At 46.0% G+C, this 17,432-nt stretch overlaps 1 protein-coding gene across 2 annotated transcripts in view; it reads left to right on the plus strand.

Moving 5' to 3' along the window:
- The window catches only part of PRDM10 (PR/SET domain 10), a 102,848-nt gene that overhangs the window by 76,940 nt on the left and 8,476 nt on the right, over positions 1-17,432 (plus strand). The window contains exons 14-20 of one of the 2 annotated variants that reach the window (XM_030794575.1): positions 758-913; positions 7,038-7,217; positions 8,510-8,620; positions 9,890-10,090; positions 10,732-11,046; positions 13,213-13,353; positions 14,782-14,956. In XM_030794575.1, coding sequence (XP_030650435.1) covers positions 758-913; positions 7,038-7,217; positions 8,510-8,620; positions 9,890-10,090; positions 10,732-11,046; positions 13,213-13,353; positions 14,782-14,956 — 1,279 coding nt within the window. The remainder of the gene's footprint in view (positions 1-757; positions 914-7,037; positions 7,218-8,509; positions 8,621-9,889; positions 10,091-10,731; positions 11,047-13,212; positions 13,354-14,781; positions 14,957-17,432) is intronic. The other variant, XM_030794574.1, reaches the window with a different exon arrangement.

Here is a 17,432-nt window from a genome sequence, read left to right on the forward strand (position 1 = left end):
AGGTTGCTTTAAGGCATAATTTAATGGCAAAAGAAACTCCAAAAATAATGAAGCAAACTGTCTTATAGGAATAGTTCGGTAAGACTCACTACTTAGCTTCCATCCTCAGCTCTTCTTCATTGGATATGTGTGGCTAAGAGAGTTCAGAAGCCCTATTCCTTTATTTATCTAAAAGTAAGGGAAGTAAGTCCCAGTTGAGAAATGACGCCAGCGTCATATTGCTCTCATAAACCGGTAATGTTTTCTGTATCCACTCATTCATGTCTTTAATTCTTTAGAACTTGATTTTATAAGAAGATGTAAAAGGATCAAAAGGGGCTAAATTGCTTCTGTGCAGATTAAAGACGGAGAAAAGTAAGGAAGAATTGGTTTTTGTCTTCCTATAGATCCTTTTTAGCAAGATTTCATTTAAACCCAAAGGAACTTTTGCTTTTTATCTTTAAAAAATGGGCTCCAAGTGATCAGGGCTTTGACCAAGCAAGCTCTCTTTCTCTCTCTGTCTCTCTCTCTCTCTCTCACGTTTCAAGTCATCAGGGAGGTTAGGATTTCTAAGGCTTTCTGGCTACTTGTTTTATTTCTTTGTGACAGGGACAGTATGTGTTATTGAGGCCAATTATCACATCTGATTGGATTCCTCGGCGGGGTTGATGAAAACCCATGGTAATGCATTTGGCTCCCTCTAGCGTTGACAAGCTGCCTTTGGTCATTTCCTTTGGTGCCTGCGTCCCCTGAATTTTCCTGTGGTTTTTACCGCCAGGTGAAAAAACACGTGCGCAGCTTCCACTCAGAAAAGATCTACCAGTGCACAGAGTGTGACAAGGCCTTCTGTCGCCCCGATAAACTGCGACTCCACATGCTCCGGCATTCGGACCGCAAAGACTTCCTGTGTTCTACCTGTGGGAAGCAATTTAAGGTATGACACCAAGACACAGCCCAAGGTGGTTCTCGTGGCCACTGGAATTATAGCAAGCTGAGGATAAATGCCTGTTTATTTCATCGGTATCACCCACCTCTGATGAACTGGACCTGAGATGCAATTTGGGCCTTGTGTTTGACTTAGTTATAAAATTAAGGGGGAAAACTTACTCAATTCCTCAAAATAGTTAATTCAAATCCCCAAACAAGTAGAGTAAAAATGCATCATCTCCTAAAAGAATCCAAATGTATAATGACGAGTATACTAAATCGCTATTGAGATTTCCTAACAGACCAATACCTTAACATTCAGATCAAGACGTGTTTGTTGAGCACTGATTAAGTGTAAGAGCCAGTAACTGAGCCTCGTAGCCAGCAGGACTCTCATCTAATTCAGGTGGGAAAACTGAAGAATGCTGAGAAGGCTTAGACTACTTTGGAGAATGTTAATGACCTCAAAGATTAAAACATTATAAGTATCCATAACCCACCTGGAACTTAGAAGAAGCCAGGCAAAACCCTGCAGGGGACCCAGAAATAAAAGTTAAATAAATAAATGTAAAAACAATGAAATATGCTTCATTGGGAGATCAGGTAATTCTGCAAAAATGTCATTGGAAGACATCCTGCTGAAAGTGATTGTAGGTCACACTCTCAGAAACTGGATAAGAATCAGAAATGGATTCAGGAGAGGAAAACTAAGGGTATATTTGTAACAGATACAAAGAAATTAAAGAGAAATAGAATTTTCAAAGCTGGTTTTATGGTAAGGGTGTTATAGAATATAATCTAATGGCTTTTAATATATAGTAGCACAATTTAGAATTCTGTAGAGAACTCCAATGTGAAAAGTGTAAATAGGTCTGGGATATTTTTATGTTCTTAAAAAAAAAATCATATCTAAAAGTATTCCTGTTTTGTGATAACTGTTTGGCCATCCATCCATCCCATCCAGCCAGTGTTTTTTGATTTTTCATTTTGTGCCAGATGCCATATTTTAACACCTTGGAATATTTCTTTTAAATTTCTCTGCTTGCTTTCATATTCTCTTTTACTTTCACCCAGTATATTCAACACAGTTCCATTACGGAAGCAAAGCCACTGTGAGTGTTATAGAAGAAGATTTTCTTAGGACTAAGAGCTTAATTATAGGAGAAGATGGAGAAGTGAGGGTCAAAGGGAGAAGCTGGGAGGTCGGAAGTCAGCAGTATGCCCACAGAAGCACTGGTCTGGGTGGTCAAATGGAACTTACCTGGGAATCTGGGAACCAGGCACCTCCACCTGCAGGGGGGCCCAGGAAGGAGAGCTGGTGCGGTCTGTGGAAGACTGTGTCACTGCATCTGGTGGCGGATGTGGAGCTGGCCAGCAGGACTGGCAGGAAGACAGCTGGTGGCTGGGTGGGAAAGAGAGGATAAGTAGGGACCCACAGGTACCTCTACATGACACTGTCTAGAGCAGCACGGAGCTGCTTCCTTTCCACCTTCCAGGCTGGTGTGAGTTTCTCTTTGGCTAACCCCAACTCAGAACCATGTTGGGAAGGAGATTCCCTTCAAATGTAGTTCCCGTTAGCCAAGTTGACCCAGCACAAAACCACTACCACCTACCTTCTTGGCATATTTTCAAACGAGTATCAGATTAATTTTTCTAGAGAACAGCTCTGATGTCACATCCTTTCTGAAAAACTTTTTTTTTTGAGATGGAGTCTTGCTCTGTCGCCCAGGCTAGAGTGCAGTGGCATGATCTCGGCTCGCTGCAAGCTCTGCCTCTCGGGTTCACGCCATTCTCCTGCCCAAGTAGCTGGGACTATAGGCGCCCGCCACCACGCCCGGCTAATTTTTTGTATTTTTAGTAGAGATGGGGTTTCACCATGTTAGCCACGATGGTCTCAATCTCCTGACCTCATGATCCGCCCGCCTCGGCCTCCCTAAGTGCTGGGATTACAGGAATGAGCCACCACACCCGGAAAAACTCTTTAATAGCTCTTCACACAGATAAATCCCTTAGTTCTTGTTACTTCTAAGATGCTACAAGATCTGGCTCCTGCCAACCTCTCTGGTTCCCGCCTCCCTGTGTACTCAGGGTGACCTGAACTCCATAGCTTTACCCAGGTGTGGCATACTCTCTCTCCTTGGGCCTTTGCAGTTGCTCTCCCTCCTCCTCCTGACTTGAAATGCGCTTTCAAACTGTCATATTCCTTCACCTGGCTAATGTCACTTCATATGGGGCATTTCCTGATCCCTGGATTAAGTGCTGCTTCTCCCACGAATTCCCACAGGGCCTTTTGCTGGTGGCCGTGTCATAGCATTTGTGTATTGCATTTGCCTGTCCTGCTAAGTGTAAGCTCCATGAGGGCAGCATTGAAGTCAAGGTGGGACCTTCTGACTTTAGGGAGCTCACACTAGAATAGAGAAAAGAATAAAGGGGCTGGGTGCAGTGGCTTACGCCTATAATCCCAGCACTTTGGGAGGCCGAGGGAGGCAGATCACCTTGTATCCAGAATTGGTGGGTTCTTGGTCTGACTTCAAGAATGAAGCCGTGGACCCTTACAGTTCTTAAAGATGGTGTGTCTGGAGTTTGTTCCTTCTGATGTTCGGATGTGTTCAGAGTTTCTTCCTTCTGGTGGGTTCGCGGTCTCGCTGGCTTCTGGAGTGAAGCTGCAGACCTTCGCCGTGAGTGTTACAGCTCTTAAAGGTGGCATGTCTGGAGTTGTTCGTTCCTTCCATCCCCAGTTGTTCGTCTCTCCCGGTGGGTTCATGGTCTTGCTGGCTTCAGGAGTGAAGCTGCAGACCTTCGCAGTGAGTGTTACAGCTCATAAAGGCGGCGTGGACCCAAAGAGTGAGCAGCAGCAAGATTTATTGCAAAGAGTGAAAGAACAAAGCTTCCACAGTGTGGAAGGAGACCCAAATGTGTTGCTGCTGGTGGTGCTGGTGGCCTGCTTTTATTCTCTTATCTAGCCCCACCCACATCCTACTGATTGGTTTTACAGAGAGCTGATTGGCCCATTTTACAGAGAGCTGATTGGTGCATTTACAGTCCTTTAGCTAGACACAAAAGTTCTCCAAGTCCCCACCAGATTAGCTAGACACAGAGCACTGATTGTATATTTACAAACCTCTAGCTAGACACAGAGTGTTGATTGGTGTGTTTACAATTCTTTAGCTAGACACAAAACTTCTCCAAGTCCCCACTAGATTAGCTAGACACAGAGCACTGATTGGTGCGTTTAGGAACCTTGAGCTAGACAGAAAGTGCTGATTGGTGCATTTACAATCCTTTAGCTAGACAGAAAAGTTCTCCAAGTCTCCACCCAATTCAGAAGCCCAGCTGGCTTCACCTAGCGGATCCTGTGCCGGGTCCGCAGGTGGATCTGCTGGCCAGTCCCCCGCTGCCAGCCAGTCCCCTGCTGCCTGCCCACACTCCTAGGCCCTCAGGCGGTTGATGGGACGGGGCGCGGTAGAGCAGGAGGTGCTGCGCCTGCACGGGAGACCTCCTGGGGCTTGGGCATGGCAGGCCGCAGGACCGAGCCTTGCCCCGCAGGGAGGCAGCTGCTGGTGGTGGGGATGGAGCGGGGCTGCCGCCTGGCCATGGCGCCGCTGCCGCTGCCGCTGCCTCAGCCCCCTGCGAAGCGCTGGGCAGCTCAGGAATGTGGCCCCGGAGTGGCTCCGCTCGGTCCCTAAAGCACCGTCAACAACAATACTGGCAGTGGAAGGGATCCCCGCGGCCCCCCAAAAAACCCAAGATGGACAAAATATTGGAACCAAGCACACTTCTGCAACCCCGTGTGGCATCTGGGTTTGAACCAGCAATGGAGGTCATTTTGCTTCACCTCTCAACTTGAGGTTGGGAGTTCGAGACCAGCCTGACCAACATGGTGAAACCCCGTCTCTACTAAAAAGATAAAAGTAGCCGGGCGTGGTGGCACATGGCTGTTATCCCAGCTACTCAGGAGGCTGCCGCAGGAGAATCACTTGAACCCGGGAGGCGGAGGTTGCAGTGAGGCGAGATCGTGCCATTGCACTCCAGCCTGGGCGACAGAGTGAGACTCCATCTCAAAAATGCTGTGAGAGGGATTCACTGATTTGGAGTATAGGGGAGACCTCATAGACACGGTGACACTTTTGAATCCACTCATGGATGGGGAAGAGTTTGCCAGCTAGGGAATGGGAGAGGTGAGGAGTGAGGGAGGGATATCGGCACCTCAAGCAGAGGGAGCAGCAGGGAGATGGGTAGAAGGGGAGTGATGGAGGGCGTGGCAAGAGGAAGCCAGGGAAGCAGGTTAAGCTAGCGCGCTGTACTAAGTAATTAGACTTACCAGTGTTTCAGAGCTGGGCTAATTCAGGCCGAGGCAGTGGGTGTGGAGAAGAGGGGCCGTGTTCAAGACAGGCGTCATGGGAGGCTGACAAGACCTTGCACTTGGATGAAAGGGGGAAGGGTGGACAACAAGGAGTGGAGATTTGCAGCTTGAGAGGCTAGATGTTTGGGAACACCACTGACACCAAAAAGCACGACTTAGGCAGACGGAGTGGGGGCAGGTGGCGCATTTGGTTTGGGGGATGCTAGGATGGAAAGGCCTCGTGGAGATTTGGCATCCAACAAATGTGTGCCCGTCACGATGTGCGTAGCATGGTGTGGTATTTGTGTTAGGCTTTGGAATTTACGTGATGATTTGGTTAAGGTCAATTGGTTGTTTAAAGGGAATAGACAGGGGAACTAGTGAATGTTGATGCTTAGAAAAAAGTGGGAATGCGAGAGGAGTTGGAGAAAAAGGAAAAGAAAAAAAGTGGCAATGCAACAGTGCTTTGGCCATTGTATCTACAGTAAAGAAAGATACTGTCATTTAGGGCAGTGTCCTTAATCCAAATCCTACTGTAGCCTACAAAGCTCTGAACGTTCCCTCCTGGGCTTTCCAGAAATGAAGGCGGGTGGGATAGGAAGAAAGAGCAGTTAGGTCGTATGCATTGTAGCAGAAGAGGCAGGTGGGTGAGGGAGGCCCAGCATCAGAGCTCAGCCCTCATCCTGCTCCCTGATACTTGGTAGGCACTCAAGGAATATTTGTTGAGTAAATACGCTGAAAAATGAAGTCCTTAAAAAAGTCCCTGTACCGAAGGGTGGGAAGAACTGGGTTTGTAGAAAGGCTCAGAGTTTTTACGGGACTAATAACAATTTATTCGTGTGTCCCAGAGCAGAAAGCCTCACTGGATCAGGGAGCTGGCACTTTGTTTTTATTCGGGATGGGCTCTGCCTGATTCTCTCCATGGACTCACATCAGCATGTGTCACTAAATAGTGAAACCAGGAGCTGAGCCCTGGGCCCCATGCTCCATCATAGTGAACAATGGATTTGTTTACTTGAACTTCTAATTCTGTAAGGTGAGAAGTTCTAAATCCATAAGATAGAGATTCTTACTTAAATTCTTTTGGGATTTAGAAAAATATAATGTTTGCTGAAAGGTGTGGGAATTGAGTATACACGGCATTTTTTTTTTTGACAGAGCCTTGCTCTGTTGCCCAGGCTGGTGCGATATCAGCTCAGTGCAACCTCCGCCTCCCAGGTTCAAGTGATTTTCCTGCCTCAGCCTCCTGAGTAGCTGGGATTACGTGTGCTACCACACCCAGCTAGTTTTTGTATTTTTCATAGAGACAGGGTTTCACCATTTTGACCAGGCTGGTCTCAAACTCCTGACCTCAGGTCATCCGCCTGCATCGGCCTCCCAAAGTGCTAGGATTACAGGCATGAGCCACCACACCCGGCCTACACGTGGCTTCTAAAATCTAATATTACCTATTATCAATTTGTCTTAAGTTCTTTTATACCAGGCTTATTCCATGTTCTCTTTAATCTCCTGTACATAAATGCACAGTCTTTATTCTCAGAAGTCGATATGTATCTTTCCTATTTAATGGTCATTTTAAACCAAGGTTCATTGGAATGCACATATTTGCTAGTGAACGGAGTAACTCCCACCACTTTTAACATGTCTGTGTCCTAGTGTTCCAGCAACTCAAATGTCTCTTGGAGGCTTGTGGTGACTGCTCATTTGTATTGATTTTTAAAATTATCCCTTCAATTAAAAATTTTCTACCCCCATGTCTACCCCGTTTTCAAAAATTCTCTCTAAATAGCGAAAAGACAAACTACGGGAACACATGCAGAGGATGCATAATCCTGAGAGGGAGGCCAAGAAAGCCGACCGCATCAGCCGCTCCAAGACGTTCAAGCCCCGCATCACGTCCACAGACTACGACAGCTTCACGTTCAAGTGCCGCCTGTGCATGATGGGCTTCCGGCGGCGCGGCATGCTGGTCAGTGCCAAGTGGCTGCGGGCTCCTCTGTCTTCCCAGCAGACCTCATTTCTGTCGATGATGGTGACTTTTGTGTTGTATTCCGTCCTAAGTTATATTGATCAATGGTTTTGTCAATGTCCAGGGGAAGAAACAGAGGCAAACAATTCCCAGTTTGGAGTTCTGTCTTCTCTGGTCTCGCTTTGCCCTCTCTTGCTGCTTTTTGGGTCAATTCTTGCAAGAGGTCTTTTTCTTTTTCTTTTTTTTTTTAATCACTTTTCATTACTAGTTTTGTTTTTCTTTACCCATCTCAGTCTCTGCTCTCACCTTATTTTAGTTCCCTCTTTTGTGTCCCTGAATGTATTTTTTTATGGGGTATTTGCCTTCTCCCCAGCTGTTCCCTTTTACTTATTTATTTTTGAGATGGAATTTCGCTCTTGTTGCCCAGACTGGAGTGAAATGGCGTGATCTCGGCTCACTGCAACCTCCCCCTCCCAGGTTCAAGCGATTCTCTTGCTTCAGCCTCCTGAGTAGCTGGGATTATAGGTGCCCACCACCATACCTGGCTAATTTTTGTATTTTTAGTAGACACGGGGTTTCACCATGTTGGCCAGGCTGTTCTGAAACTCCTGACCTCAGGTGATCCACCTGCCTCAGCCTCCCAGAATGCTGGGATTACAGGCGTGAGCCACTGCACCCGGCCCCCAGCTGTTTCCTTTTAATGCTTCTCTTTTCCAGATATCAAACAGCAGTAGAAGGAAGCTTTCCGTCAAAGCAGGGTATGTGCATCCAGGTTAGCTGAAGCATCAGACAGCCAGTGCTCTGCCCTCAACTCATTTTGACCTTGTTACAGGTGCAGAATATATTTCTGCCAGGAGCTGGAAGGTCATAGAGCAATATTTAAAATTCAGAACCTTAGTCTGTGTCTCATTCCATGTTCTTAGTAAGCCTAGGGCTTTAAATAATGAAAGACAGGTTTGCATGAGGAGAACTCACCAAAGAAATTCCTACCAGTGTAATTTTCCTTTTTCCAATAGTAGTTCTTTCAGCCAAAGACTGTTGATGGCTGAATTCACCACAGTGAATCACCTTCAATTGTTTGGTGAATTAGTGTTAACTCCTGTTAACCATGACTGTGAGTGCTTTGGTGTCAGATGGGGTCTGGTGATGCTGGTTCTGGCCAAATGCCTTATTATTTGGGGGCATTGCTTCAGAGAATTTCAGCTTCTGCGGTCATTATCAGAGGCATTCGTGTAGCTTCTGTTTGGTTAATGGGGCCTCTTTTTCTCATTTGTTCTTTGTTTTCCCTTTAGGTAAATCACTTATCAAAGAGACACCCAGACATGAAGATAGAAGAGGTGCCAGAGTTAACTCTACCCATCATAAAACCCAATCGTGATTACTTTTGTCAGTATTGCGATAAGGTAAAAGGGAAATATTCATATTGGTATGCCACTGGGGTTCCCTGCTTAGAGCTGACTTGTCCGCATTTATAAATATATACTATGATTTTTTTGTTACTCTTACCAGATGGTTCCCTGTCTCTCAGTAGTCTCCATTCAGACAAGAAAGGACTAGAAATACAGCCTTATTTTAAGCCAATTTTTTTCTTAAGAAATAGTTGACTTCATTTTTCTTACTGTCCCTTCTCTCTGTGATTTTTGTTACACAAGAAGAGGCTTATTACTGAATGCCTAGTGTATGAATTAATTTCAAATTCCTAGGCTCTAAAATGAGAGCATTTATCATATGACCTATAACATATATGGTAGATTTGGGGTTTCTATAAGGTGGAGGGGATTGGGAAAGCTTCGTGGTGGAGTACTCTACTTCTACTATTCCAGTATTTTCGTGTAGTCACAAAAAAGACACAGAATATATATTTATTATTCCACTGTAATATCCTTTCTTTCTTTTTGAGATGGAGTCTTGCTCTGTTACCCAGGCTGGAGTGCGGTGGCATGATCTCAGCTCCCTGCAACCTCCGCCTCCTGGGTTCAAGCGATTCTCCTGCCTCAGCCTCCCGAGTAGCTGGGATTACAGGCACCCGCCCCCATGCCCAGCGAATTTTTGTATTTTTAGTAGAGACAGGTTTCACCATGTTGGCCAGGATGATCCGCCCTCAGGTGATCCGCCCGCCTCGGCCTCCCAAAGTGCTGGGATTATAGGCATGAGCCACCACACCCGGCCATCCTTTCCTTATATAATGTAGCTATATCAGCTTAAAAGTGAGAAACATTTTTTAACATAGATTCCCCACTATAGATAGCAGTTGCTATTGACGTTGCCATTTGGAACATTCTCTGGCTCCTGGTCTTCAGCTGCGTGCATCATATGAGAGCTTTCACAGGCAGCTCTCATATGAGGTGGATGGGCCTTAAAAACAATTATCTTCCTCTGTCTGTGTATCATATCCAAATTTTAAACTTTAGGATAAAGGGTATTTTCACAGTTATTACCTTAGATTTATAGATTAAAGAAAGAAACCTATCATATCTATGTTCTTATTTTATTCTAATTTATAGTATATCCCTGTTGTCCTTCAATAGATCTGTTAATATACATATTAATATATTTTATTTGGGGCTACATGAATACTTCTCCTCATTTTCTTATAATGAAATTGTGAGTTTGCTTTCAGCAAGAAGGTGGAACTGTATACTGCTTTCATGGCAAGGCGCTTCCATTTGCAGGTTTACAAGAGTGCCAGCAAGCGCAAAGCCCACATTCTGAAGAACCACCCGGGAGCAGAGCTCCCACCGAGCATTCGGAAGCTCCGGCCCGCTGGCCCTGGAGAGCCGGACCCCATGCTGAGCACACACACCCAGCTGACGGGCACCATCGCCACCCCTCCCGTCTGCTGTCCCCACTGCTCCAAGCAGTACAGCAGCAAGGTACGGGGAGTTTCTGACTAAAGCTGAGGTCAAAACCGCCATGTGGGGAGTCTCTTGAGGAAAGATGGTTTCTCATCCACATGGCCTGGATGGCTCCTTCTAAGTTGACGGGGGACTGAGAGAGATTTTGTCCCAGTCACTGTAAACAGGGACCACAGCAGAGAATGGAAAGAGAGTACTGTGGACCTCCCCCAGAATTAGCGCCGTACAGCAACCCGAGCAGCTGGCTCTTTCCCTTTTCCCTTGGCCTGCGGAGGGAGGGCCTCACGTTTGAAGGTTCTGTGCTCGTAGTTGGTGAGTTCAGGCTTATGGGAGCATCACATAGAAGGTGAAGTGGTGGCTTTACAAAGCAGGTCATTTTGGCTGGGGGATTGTGATTGATCGCTGCAGGTACTAGTTGGGGGGGATATTGAGACCTTGCTGGTGGTGTGAAGTCGGGTGAGGTTTTACTTCTTCCCCACCCTCTTCCCTGCTTTCACAGCATTATGTTACCCCAGGAAGTACAGGCACAGAGTCGGTGTTGCTCTGATTTTTCTTTTTTTAAGAACTAAAAGACTTTAGGAATCTTTGGAGGATTTACATATGAGAAAAATGGAAAATCACAAATTCTAGTAATCTTGTTTTTTGCCTTGCTCTTTCAGACCAAGATGGTCCAGCACATTCGAAAGAAACATCCAGAGTTCGCCCAGCTCTCCAACACCATACACACACCACTGACGACAGCTGTGATCAGTGCCACCCCAGCAGTTTTGACTACGGACAGCGCCACTGGAGAGACTGTGGTGACAACGGACCTGCTCACCCAAGCAATGACAGAACTGTCCCAGACCTTAACGACAGACTACCGAACGCCACAAGGGGATTACCAGAGAATTCAGTACATCCCTGTGTCACAGTCGGCATCTGGCCTCCAGCAGCCTCAGCACATACAGCTTCAAGTGGTGCAAGTGGCCCCGGTACTGCGTGCCTCAGTTTCACTTTGCCTTATGTTTCCACCAGCACCTCATTCTCAGAGCTGGGGCTGGGATCTATGTCATGTCCTTCTGTGTGGAAGTTCTGAGCCTTGGGCATTTTGCAAATGCCCCTTCCCCTTTCAGGCTGATGAGGCCTCTGGCCTTAGCAGTGTAAGGGATTTCTGTCTATATAGTCAGGAAATTTTAGGTTCCGGCATATACAAGCCTCCTGTGCTGTGGCAGGACAGTAGCCACAGCACCTGTTTCTGACCTTCTTCTGAATCCTTATCTTTAACCATCCTGGTTGGCTGCTTGGTAATGAGCCAGTTTGATAAATCACAACCTGTATATCAAATGTCTTATATTAAAGGTTGTAAAGCATGATATTGATGGCTGGGCACAGTGGCTCACGCCTGTAATCCCAGCACTTTTGGGAGGCCAAGGCAGGCAGATCACTTGAGGTCAGAAGTTAGAGACTAGCCTGGCCAACATGGCAAAATCCCATCTCTACTAAAAATACAAAAATTAGCTGGGCGTGGTGGCGGATGCCTGTAATCCCAGCTACTCAGGAGGCTGGGGCAGGAGAATTGCTTGAACCTGGGAGGTGGAGGTTGCAGTGAGCCGAGATCACACCATTGCACTCCAGCCTGGGTGACAGAACGAGACTCTGTCCCAAAAAAAAAAAAAAAATTGATTCAATCTTTGCATATCAGTCAGTGCCTTTGTAGTATAGAGGTATAACTGTGTTCCTTCTATCAGATAATGAATAACTCATTCTTACTGACTGAGGGAGTAAATGAAAGTGATTCTCCCAGAACTATTGTTTCATTTAATTATGCTGAGGAGAAGTGTCCCCAAGGCACAAATGAACAAACTTGTTGCTTTGAAATCATTTGGTCTCTGAAAATTTAAAACTAACACGGGGACAGGAAATTGGAAGTTGCCACTGTCGTTGACTGTTCTTTGTCTTGTTTTTCTTATGGAGGGTTTTTAACTTCAGGCTTTGGAGGAACCTATATGAGTCCCTGAAGTTGCCTGTAAACTATGATGTATAGGTACATTGTTCTAGAAAAAGGGCCTGTACTTTAGCTACTTTTTCAAAGATGTTTATGATTCATAAAAGGTTAAGAACCAGTGTTGTAGTGGGTTAATGGTGACAAACTAAAAGCAAATTCTCTTCTTTGATCTCTTTTAATTGATAAAGCATAGATCATTAAATGTAACTGAAATTTTTGATTCCTGACAACTTCTTTTTCAGCTTATTGTCAGGAACTATCTTCCCTCTCTCTCCTTCGCTTCCAGGATCTAATAGTGGCTTATGTGTTAGAAGCATATTTCTTTAAACGATCTTTTTCTATCCTGTTGTCTGGCTTGGTCTAGGTGTGGGCTATCTGCGAGTGCAGCATTGGAGCTGAAATCCCTTCCTTTCTTCTATTTCTGTTGGCATATACTGGGATATTGTTTTTGCTTTTTTTTTTTTTGAGACAGGGTCTCACTCTTGTCACCCAGGCTGGAGTGCAGTGGCACAATCATGGCTCACTGCAACCTCTGCCTTCCAGGCTCAGATATTCCTCCCACCTCAGCCTCATCAGTAGCTGGGATTACAGGCATGCCACCATGCCTGGCTAATTTTTTGTTGTTTGTTTTGAGATGGAGTCTCGCTCTGTTGCCCAGGCTAGAGTCCAGTGGCACAATTTCAGCTCACTGCAACCTCTGCCTCCCAGGTTCAAGTGATTCTCCTGCCTTAACCTCCTGAGTAGCTGGGATTACACGTGCTCGCCACCACAGCCAGCTAATTTTTGTATTTTTAGTGGAGACAGGGTTTCACCATATTGGTCAGGCTTGTCTTAAACTCCTGACCTCAAGTGATCCCCCCACCTCAGCCTCCCAAAGTGCTGAGATTACAGGGGTGAGCCACTGCACCCGGCCGCCTGACTAATTTTTGTATTTTTTGTAGAGACGGGGTTTTGCCACATTGCCCAGGCTGATCTCGAACTCCTGGGCTTGAGTGATCCACCCGCTTTGGCCTCCCAAAGTGCTGGGATTCTAGGCATGAGCCACTGTACCCAACCAGGATATTGTTTTTAACTGAACCTGTTCTCTGGAAGGATTTCCCTTAACTTCAATCAATGTATGTCTGGTTTCTGGGCCTGTTTTTTCTCCTTCCAGGCCACTTCCCCTCACCAGTCACAGCAGTCCACTGTGGATGTTGGCCAGCTCCACGATCCTCAGCCCTACCCCCAGCACGCCATCCAGGTGCAGCACATCCAGGTCAGCGAGCCTACCGCCTCGGCCCCGTCCTCCACCCAGGTACCCTGCTCCACAGACAATTTGGAGGTGTTAGCATGGCCTCAGGGACTATCAGAGTTAATGAGAGGGAGGACATTCTCTTCAGACCTAGTCTCCTCAGCTACTGTTATTTTTGGATTTTTATTAAAGGATCCTACCTTTGCCTCCAATTTTTATATTGGTGTTGTAGACACACCTTAAGCTATTAGCTGCTTCTGCCCTCATAGAGTCCTGTGGTATGACATCCTAGAAACAACAGTGGTCTTTGCTTTCCATTCTAAATGCAATGGCTAAGTGGCTTCTGTGGTTTGGAACAGTGGCTTTGTGGAGTATTATGGTATGTTGTATGTTACTGTGTTTGTATGCTTGAGTCTGGAATTGAGATACATAGATACGTTCTCGGAGTTCAGAGAGGGAGAGATTAGGTTTAGGAGGGAATCCCGGGCATTTTTTAGAAGAAGTGGTCTTTGAGGTCTTGAAGGAAGGGTACAGTTCTGACATAGTCGTGGGGGAAGGCAGCCTGATCTGAAGAAGCTCGTGCTGCGATGGAAAATGTACATTTATAGAAAGCGGGGTTATTCTGTTTAGATTACTAACAGGAAATGATGTTTGGAAAGGAAGTTGGGAGGGTAGTTTGGAGCGGGCTTGCAGTGTGGCAGGCTGGAGAGCACTGGCCTCATCCTGTTACCAGGAGTGGGCCTCTTCACCCACCTGTGCTGAACTCCACCAGCCAGGTGGGATTCGCCAGCGCTGGTGAATGGAAATGATGAACTTTGGGTTCTGTTTCATTTTGTGTTCCAGATTAGCTTTGTGACACAGGCAAGTTACTTCACCTCCCATTATTTTTAACCTTATAGAATATAGGTAATTATATTTTCTTTCATTTATCTTTCCAACAATTGATTGAAATTCATTTTTTTGCATACTCTGGTAGAGAATCCTTTGAAAGCAAATTAGAATTTCATAGTTATGCTTGGTTTTCATTGATTTTATTCTTATTTAAAATATTACTTTTAATAACAGAAATGATAAGCCGGGTGTGGTGGCTCATGCCTGTAATCCCAGCACTTTGGGAGGCCGAGGTGGGCAGATCACCTGAGGTCAGGAGTCCGAGACCAGCCTGACCAACATGGAGAAACCCCGTCTCTACTAAAAATACAAAATTAGCTGAGCGTGGTGGCGCATGTCTGTAATCCCAGCTACTCGGGAGGCTGAGGCAGGAGAATCACTTGAACTCGGGAGGCGGAGGTTGTGGTGAGCCGAGATCGTGCCGTTGCACTCCAGCCTGGGCAACAAGAGTGAAACTCTGTCTCAAAAGAAAAAAAAATAGCGATGATAGTTTCAGTATTATAATTCATATGAGTCTGATTGACTTCCTTCGGTTATTTGTGAGTCTTCACTGTATTAGAAGCTCATAATTCCCTGCCATTGCTTTCTCTTTCTCCCCAGGTATCTGGGCAGCCGTTGAGTCCCTCAGCCCAGCAGCCTCAACAGGGGCTCAGCCCCTCCCACATCCAGGGCAGTTCTTCCACACAGGGGCAGGCTCTGCAGCAGCAGCAGCAGCAGAATTCCTCTGTGCAGCACACGTACCTGCCCAGTGCTTGGAATTCCTTCCGTGGCTATTGTAAGTAAGAAGGGACGATGCCGTGTCGGTCAGGGGTGGGGGATCTCCAGCCATGTGTCATAATTTCTTCAGCTTATGATAGATTTTTAAAGTATCTCTTGGCCACTTTTTACACCCTCTATGTACTTCAATGAGTTTCATGGCAAAACTCAAGGTGCAGCATTCTGATTTCACAGAGCTACCCTGATAGGACATTTTCGAAACGTCAGGTATGTTGCTGGAGGAAACGTAGCTATGTAATTAAACAGTAAGATAGATGGATACAGGCTATGTTGAGTCATCCCTTCCACCAATATTTGTAGGATGCCTGTATATCAATCACTGTACTAGACCCTGGCTATACCAAGATTAATACTCTCATTAGTATCAGTAACACCACACAATAATAATGTTAACCAATTTTCCTTAAGCTCTTACTATATTGCCAGGAATGATTCCGAACCTTATATATCATAGTCAGTATTCACAACAACCTATGAGATAAGTACAGTTGTTATTTGCATTTTACAGATAAGGCAATTTCCACACACTCACTTTTCCAAGCGCTAGTAAACAGAGGATTGGAACCCAGGCAGTTTGGCCTCAGAGTGTACACTCTAAACCACCGCACTGTGCTGCTAACGATCATCTAGTAAAGGAGAGAGATAGAAGAGTAGTTGATTCCAAAACACTGAGATTCATGCTATGGAAACAGTAGCAGGCTGGCTGACAGAGGTCAGAGTAGGTAAACGCCTTGGTGGGGAAACAGCTTTGGGTGCAGGCCAGGAAGTATGAGACCTTTATCATGGAAGGTGTGGAAGGAATAGGAGTAGACGTTAACAGACCTCAGTAGTAGAAACTAGGAGGAAGAGGTGCTGAGAAGGGAAAGAAAGGGTCAGTATTGATCTTTCTTCTACTGTTGATTTATTTTTGGGGGCCCATCTTTGTCATGATTGATCCTTGGCTATGTTACATAGATTTGCTATGGAGTCAGGCTCAAACTCTACCATCTAGTTATTTTTACAATCAATATTATTATTATTTTTTTTGAAATGGGGTCTCGCTCTGTCGCCCAGGCTGGAGTGCAGTGGCGCAATCTCGGCTCACTGCAACCTCCGCCTCCCGGGTTCCAGCAATTCTCCTGCCTTAGCCTCTCGAGTAGCTGGGATTACAGGCGCCCACCACCATGCCCAGCTAAGTTTTGTATTTTTAGTAGAGACGGGGTTTCACCATGTTTGCCAGGCTGGTCTCGAACTCCAGACCTCAGGTGATCCAGCCACTTCAGCCTCCCAAAGTGCTGGAATTACAGGCGTGAGCCACTGTGCCCAGCCACAATCTATACTCTTAAACATTGGATGTCACAATGAGGGCTGGGTCTAATTTCCAGTCAGGGAAGGACTCTCTTACCACTAGAATCTAGTGAATAGACTGACCTCTGTACTCAGTGTAATTCCTGTGAAAGAAAGTGAAGTGGGCCGGGCGTGGTGGCTCATGCCTGCAATCCTAGCACTTTGGGAGGCCGAGGTGGGCGGATCACTTGAGGTCAGGAGTTTGAGACCAGCCTGGCCAACATGGTGAAATCCCATCTCTATTAAAAATACAAAAAAAAAAATTAGCCAGGTGTGGTGGCGGACGCCTGTAATCTCAGCTACTCAGGAGGCTGAGGCAGAAAGATCACGCCACTGCACTCCAGCCTGGGTGACAGAGCGAGACTCCATCTCAAAAAAGAATAAAAAAGTGGAGTGATGAAGATATTCATGGTAATGATAGGATAAACTAGCATTCTAACCTGTAGAAAAGATTCTGGGACTGAAATTTATTAGGGAAAAGTGTAAAAATATACAAAAGTAGAGAGAGGAGTGTAATGAACCATCCTGTACCCATTGTCCAGCCTCAGCAGTTGCCAACTTACACCCAACCTTGTCTCATATATGCTCCCATCATGATCTCCTATCCTCCACCTGGATAATGATCCATCATATCACCTCATCCATAAATATTTTGGTACATATCTCTAAAAGAAAAAGACTATTTGAGACAGGGTTTTGCCCTGTCATCCAGGCTGGAGAATGCAGTGGCATGATCATGGCTCACTGCCGCCTTGACCTGGACTCAAGTGATCCACCCACTTTGGCTTCCCCAAGTGCTGGGTTTACAGATGTGAGCCACCACATGTAGTCTAATTTTTGAAAATTTTTTTTTTGAGACGGAGTCTCGCTCTTTCACCCAGGCTGGAGTGCAGTGGCGCTATCTCGGCTTACTGCAGGCTCCGCCCCCCGGGGTTCACACCATTCTCCTGCCTCAGCCTCCCGCGTAGCTGGGACTACAGGTGCCCGCCACCTCGCCCGGCTAATTTTTTGTATTTTTTTTTAGTGGAGACGGGGTTTCACCGTGTTGAAATTTTTTTTAGAGCTAAGATCTCACTGTGTTGGCTAAGTTGATCTCAAACTCCTGGGCTCAAGTGATCCTCCCGCCTTGGGCTCCCAAAGTGCTGGTA

Source organism: Nomascus leucogenys, chromosome 15 (genome assembly GCF_006542625.1).
Source record: "Nomascus leucogenys isolate Asia chromosome 15, Asia_NLE_v1, whole genome shotgun sequence".
Lineage (NCBI taxonomy): Eukaryota > Metazoa > Chordata > Mammalia > Primates > Hylobatidae > Nomascus > Nomascus leucogenys.